This window comes from Asparagus officinalis, chromosome 4, assembly GCF_001876935.1.
Source record: "Asparagus officinalis chromosome 4, Aspof.V1, whole genome shotgun sequence".
NCBI lineage: Eukaryota > Viridiplantae > Streptophyta > Magnoliopsida > Asparagales > Asparagaceae > Asparagus > Asparagus officinalis.
Genome location: NC_033797.1, coordinates 35,967,460 through 35,973,657, shown reverse-complemented (window position 1 = coordinate 35,973,657; position 6,198 = coordinate 35,967,460). Strand labels below are relative to the sequence as shown.

Sequence of the window (6,198 nt, the reverse complement as noted above, 5' to 3'; positions counted from 1 at the left end):
GTTCGTTGGAACGAGCCGTTGTTGTTCTTCTTTCCGGCCTCATGATTCTACTGCACCACTTCGTATGACCAAAAGGGTTTGAGTGGCTTCCTATGCGCTGTCAAACCTAGATGATTCGCGTAGCACGACCGAAGATTGTGACCTGGCTCCATCTTTGTCCTGCTGTTCACCCCGATGAACGACTTTGTAACCGTGAACGGATGTTGCTTCCTTGGATAACATTTTTACGGCGAAAACCCTGACCAATATTGAAATCCGACGAGTTTTTTGAGTTCTTTGATTTCGATGGCTCCTCAGCGGTAGAAGAGAGAGGATTCTTGAGTAGGGAGGGGCGCAGATACCAAGTTCAATCAAATCAAATGGTGAATTTGTAACTTTCGCTGAGCTTTTCTCGTGGTCCGCTACTTTGGGGCCTTAACAAAAATACGGTGTGTATTTGGGGCGGAATCACACTGACCAAAATAGAAAGGGGCTGATCACATGAGATTACTACTTTTGGGGCCTCAACACTTTTTTCCCTTATAATTTTATATTATGTTTAGTCCTTCTCTTTTTTAATTTCATTTCCCAAAATTTCTCTTAACATTCCTACTAGGCTACTAGTCATAAAATGACTAGTAGATGCATTTCCATTATGTCTTGATTATGACATGTGTACTAGGTCTTCAATTCAAGGGCATGTGTTTCTTCTCTTGCATTGATTAGCTCGATAGAAGAGCGTAACACGGCTTTCTCTTCACTATTTCAGCTAGCTCCCAACATCTCCAGTCCTCATTCCTCAAAAACCTAGACCCACAACCCTAAAATAAGAAATATTATTTATGGCTGCATGCAGGCAGGGCAGATTTACATGGTCAGTCAGGGGAGGAATTGCACCCCCAACGTTTTGAAAATTGCGTTTTGAAGTATATATTTTGACATTACAATCTACCCCCATCATTTTAAAGAATTTGCATCTCAACTCTCACATGACCACTAAAGATAGTAACAACATATTTACAAGTAGGCCACTTGAAATTTGCTGCAAAAATGATGATAAAAATGTACTCACTCCCATCAGATACCAATCTCTGGAAGAAAACTGTCTGGATTCACTGCTGTGATGAGTCTCATCGCTCAAACTTCAAAAATGCAAACGGCAATGATGACCAACACTAGTCACTGTTGTAGAGACATGAAAGCTGCATTGATCTGAATGATTCACGTGGAGCTTTTTCAAATAGTACGAGGGGGATGAAGAGGATGCGAAACCAACACAAGAGGCCAAACGAGGCAACTATAAAATAAACCCATGTGCTTCTTGGGTAGGGATATCTCAACTTCGGAGGTAGGCTAGGGTATATTAGGTCAAATAGGTGGGAGTTATTTGGATCATTCTCGGATCTGGCCAGAATTTGGATCAGCTCGGCCTGCCTGCCTATGAGTTAAGTAATATTGTTTTGTTTTGTTTTGTTTTTGCTCTGTCAACAGGTGTGGGTAATTTTCTTTTTTTTAATAACCTTTTTCTGCGAATTACTTATGTACATCTCTTTTTAAATTTGTTTTGTACGTTACCCACTTGCATTGAAGGGTTAATTGTACATAGACCCTTGATCTAGCGCCCAATTGTACGTGAGGGGATCCCCCATAATCTTATTGGTACAAATAAACTGTGGATAGATTCACCGGGTTAAAAAAATTTTGCTCTTGAAAGAGCCGAAAAGATTGACTGAGGAGGCTATCCATACACAAAGAACCGTCTGTCCAAGCTTGGGTCATAGTACAAAGGTTCTATCCGCAATTATCCCTACTTTTAGTCTCTTGTGCATACTTAAAACTCAATATTGATTGATTAGATTTTAAGCTATAAGTACTATATATCTCGAAACAGTGAATGAACTACGCCCAAACTCTGGACTTCGGACAAATAAAAGTAACGGAGTTTTGGAGAAATAGAACGCATAACCTCGGACAAGAAAATGCTTCGTCGAAGTTCATCGTGCTGACAATTTGGTTAATTCCATTGAAATGCTCCTCCGCTCAAATCCAAAACATAAGCTTGCAAACAGCAGGAGACAAATTTTGCAGGAAGGAGACACGGTCGATCGAACTTACCACGTCATTTGGGCCAATAGGCTCTCTACTGCCGTGACTCGATCTTTTCTATTTGGTAGTTTTCTCTTTCGTATTTGAAAAAAAGATGCAATTTATTTATTTTTAGCGTGATGCTTCTTTCTCAAGAGGTTATGTCTTCTTTATTTGTTGAAAGGATCTGAAATGGTTATTCATTTATTTAGTTGACATGTATATTCTCAGTGTTTCATATTTCACTTTTTTACTTGATTTTTACAATATATCTCTAAAATATTATTAATGGATTTTTTTTTGGAGAAATAAGAGAAGAAGTCTAAACTATTTTTTTATCAATATTTTAAATACATTATTAGAATGGCCTCTCTCTCTCTCTCTCTCTCTTTACGTTTGACACACCTGTATTAGATATCGGAAAGCTTGTATTAATATTTTAGATCTAGATGAAAACATATACACAAACTACATGGTGCTCAAAAATTTATATCATTTTTAGCTAAAGCTGTTACCTTTCAACACCTATTTTCAAAAGATGATAACATACTCAAATAAGTATCTATTAAAATGAATACTTGCAGTATCCAACTATCCATGTATTAAAATATTATTGCATGCACCAAATAATTCCACAATATAGTGAAAAGAATCCGTTAGTTACTACTGTATCACATTACTAACTTTAAATATATTACATTATAAAATTATACCAATAATATACTGTCAAATTTGGAAACAAAAGCACAGACAGAAATTTCATTTCCTTTTGCCAAAATTCAACTTTGAAGATCCAATGCAAACCCAAAAAAAAACAAATCCGGCCCGACCCAACAACAGGAATGACCTACTGTACTACACATTTAGTACCTTAGAAGGTAACTCGAAGTTTCTGCCCCTCTTCCGAAAAGCCCTCGTTACACCGAGCCACTGTGGGGGTAAAATAGTCATTCCGGTTCCTACATCATTATCCACCACGTGACCTCTCTCTCTCTCTCTCTCTCTCGAAAAATTCTGGTCCAAAACTGACGGCTTTCTTTCCTCTATAGCACATACATGCATGCATCATGATGCCCATGGCATGAATATTAAATTGAGAAACCCGGATCCGATAGTGGTTAGGTCCCAAATGCCGTCTATATATAGCACGACCTTAGGCTATTCATATTCTTCAATATTCAGAGAGAGGAAAAAAGAAGGGGAAAAAGAAGAGGAATTAAAGAGAGGGAGAAGCGAGCCATGGGTGAGGTGAGAATTTGGGTTTAATGTGTTTTTTTAAGGATTTTCCATTCTCTGTTATTTTGGTGAGTTTGTTAATGGGTTCTTTCTGAAATTTGTTTTCTTTTTTTTTTTTTGCAGAAAGAAGGGAAAGAAGAGAAGAAGAAGGAGAACAAGGAAGAGAAACCAAAAGAAGAGAAAAAGGAGGGGAAGGGAGGAGAGAAGAAGAAGGAAGATGGGGCCGTTACTGTCGTTTTGAAGCTCGACATACATTGTGAAGGATGCGCTCTCAAGATCAAGAAATCTGTGAAGAATTTTGAAGGTAGTTAATTTTGTAAAACAAAATTTTTTTGTTAATTAATAAAATTTTTTCTCCTGATTGTTACCTTTTAATGTCATTTCCTTATAAAATTAAGTTTTTCCGCAAAGAAATGTTTTTTTTTTCCTTTCCAAAGATCAAACCCCTTTTCCAATTTCCTTTTTCCCTTAAAAATTACAGTGAAAATTATTTATATTGAAAATCGCAAATTCCATGATTCGTCGAAAATCGCTGGGTTCTAACTATTTCCTTGCCGATTTTTTCGACAGGGGTGGACGCGGTATCTACGGACATGGCCAACAACAAGTTAACGGTTATCGGCAGAGTGGATCCTTGGACGATTCGAGAGCGGGTTGAAACCAAAACCCGAAAGAAAGTGGAGCTCATCTCGCCGGCCAATGCTCCCAAAAAGGACTCAGCGCCGAAGGACGCGGAGCCGAAGAAGGCCCAGCCTGAGTCCAAGGACCAGAAGAAACCCGGTGACAAAAAGGCCAAAGAGGTACTTTTTGCAATTCCGGAATTGTTGTTCGTGATGAAGGTTATTTACATTTAAGGACTGGTTTAATTTGTCTGTTTCGCAATTTGGAGCAGCCTGCTGTGAGCACGGTGGTGTTGAAGATTCGGCTGCATTGTGACGGTTGTATCCAGAGGATTCGCAAGACTATTTTGAGGATTAAAGGTTTGTTTTTCCTGTGACTAATCGCGTTTACTTTGTCATTTAATTAGTATATTTGTAAGTATTATGACACTTAATTTATTTAATATGGTTATTTGTTTACGAAGAATGATCTATAAAAAGAAGACTTTTATTAATTTCGCACCAAAAATATTGAGTTTTTCGAATATTCTCTCTCGCCTACCTCTGTGTTGTCGGGGGATTATCTGTATTTTAGTTCATACCATGCAAATTGCATTTTTAAAATACGAAGGAAAAAAAAAATTGCAACAAAACCCGCATACAAGACAAAATGCAATTTACTCTAATTATAAATCCCATCATGTAAATTTGCCTACCTGTTCCAAGATTCCCATACCCACTCCCTCTCAGCGATCAGTTAGTTCTATCAGTTCCTTTTGACCATAGTCAGTCTGTCAGTGCAAAATTCCCTGTGAATGCAAACACAGTAAATAGAGCAAGTACGTACAATAATTCTATAATCAGACACAACCCTCCCCCTGACATTTCAATTATTGCAGGTGTGGAGACTGTGAACGTAGACTCACAAAAGGACTTGGTCACGGTGAAGGGCACAATGGATCCTAACGGCCTCCCTCCCTACCTAAAAGGCAAGCTCAAGAGAGGGGTCGAGATCGTCCCTCAAAAGAAAGAATCCGCTGGCGGCGGCGGAGGCGGCGGCGGTGGCGACAAGAAGGAAAAGGGCGGCGATGGCGGCGGTGAGAAGAAAGACAAGGGAGGTGACAGCGGTGAGAAGAAAGACAAGGGAGGTGACAATAAGGGTAAAGATGGTGGTGGAGAAAAGAAGGGAGCAGAGGAGGAGGGGGGCGGTGACNGTGGAGCCCCCTACCGTATGGACATGGTGCATGCTCCGCAGATGTTTAGTGATGAGAACCCAAATGCATGTTCTGTAATGTGAAAGGCGTTATAATGTTAGAACTTAGTATAGAGAGAAGAGATGTAAATAAGGCTATAGATGAAAATGTAGGGGAAGGACTAAAGAAGAGAGGTCGATCAGAAAAAAAATGTTTTGCCGTCTTTTGGTTTAGTTCAAACTTTTTTTGCTTTTTGTTATGTTAGTTTGACGGAGGTCGTGGTTTATAACTAATTGAGAGCAGTTGGCTTTTGTTGGTTTTTTCTTTTTAATATATGTGTTTGGCTGCCTACCTGAAGCAAGCCCCCCTTTGGTAAAGTGAAGTGTTAAGAGGAAGAGGAATTAAGGAGAAGTATTAACATAATTAACTTATTTGATAATTCAAAAAAATTTAAATTATTAACTCATTATATAAGTTTTATTTTAGTCCTGGTTGTTTTTTGTGTTTGTGAATAATAAGGATTTTGACTAATTTTTTTATAATTAGAAAGGTTACTTTTAATCTTTCTTTTTTGTGTTTGTGAATAATAAGGATTTTGACTAATTTTTTTATAATTAGAAGGGTTAACTCTTAATCTTTCTAAATAGGAGTATTAGTAAACCTTTTATTTTGAGGTGTTAACTCATTTTAACTTTCTAGATTTGTGTTTGTGAATAATAAGGATTTTGACTAATTTTTTTATAATTAGAAGGGTTAACTCTTAATCTTTTTTTTTGTGTTTGTGAATAATAAGGATTTTGACTAATTTTTTTATAATTAGAAGGGTTAACTCTTAATCTTTCTAAATAGGAGTATTAGTAAACCTTTTATTTTGAGGTGTTAACTCATTTTAACTTTCTAGATTTGTGTTTGTGAATAATAAGGATTTTGACTAATTTTTTTATAATTAGAAGGGTTAACTCTTAATCTTTCTAAATAGGAGTATTAGTAAACCTCTTATTTTGGGGTGTTAACTCATTTTAACCCCTCTAGAAGGGTTAGATTAACCCATTTATATTTTTTTTATGAGATGTTAACTCATTTTAATTCCTCTAGAAGGGTTAGTT

The 6,198-nt window shown here is 37.3% G+C and overlaps 1 protein-coding gene across 1 annotated transcript; it reads left to right on the top strand.

Annotated features, from left to right (window-relative positions):
- LOC109837181 (heavy metal-associated isoprenylated plant protein 3-like) lies at positions 3,232–5,423 on the top strand. Its single transcript, XM_020405311.1, has 5 exons — positions 3,232–3,312; positions 3,424–3,604; positions 3,871–4,100; positions 4,193–4,280; positions 4,799–5,423. The coding sequence occupies exons 1-5, from the start codon at positions 3,304–3,306 to the stop codon at positions 5,194–5,196; spliced, it is 906 nt and encodes a 301-aa protein (XP_020260900.1). The 5' UTR covers positions 3,232–3,303; the 3' UTR covers positions 5,197–5,423.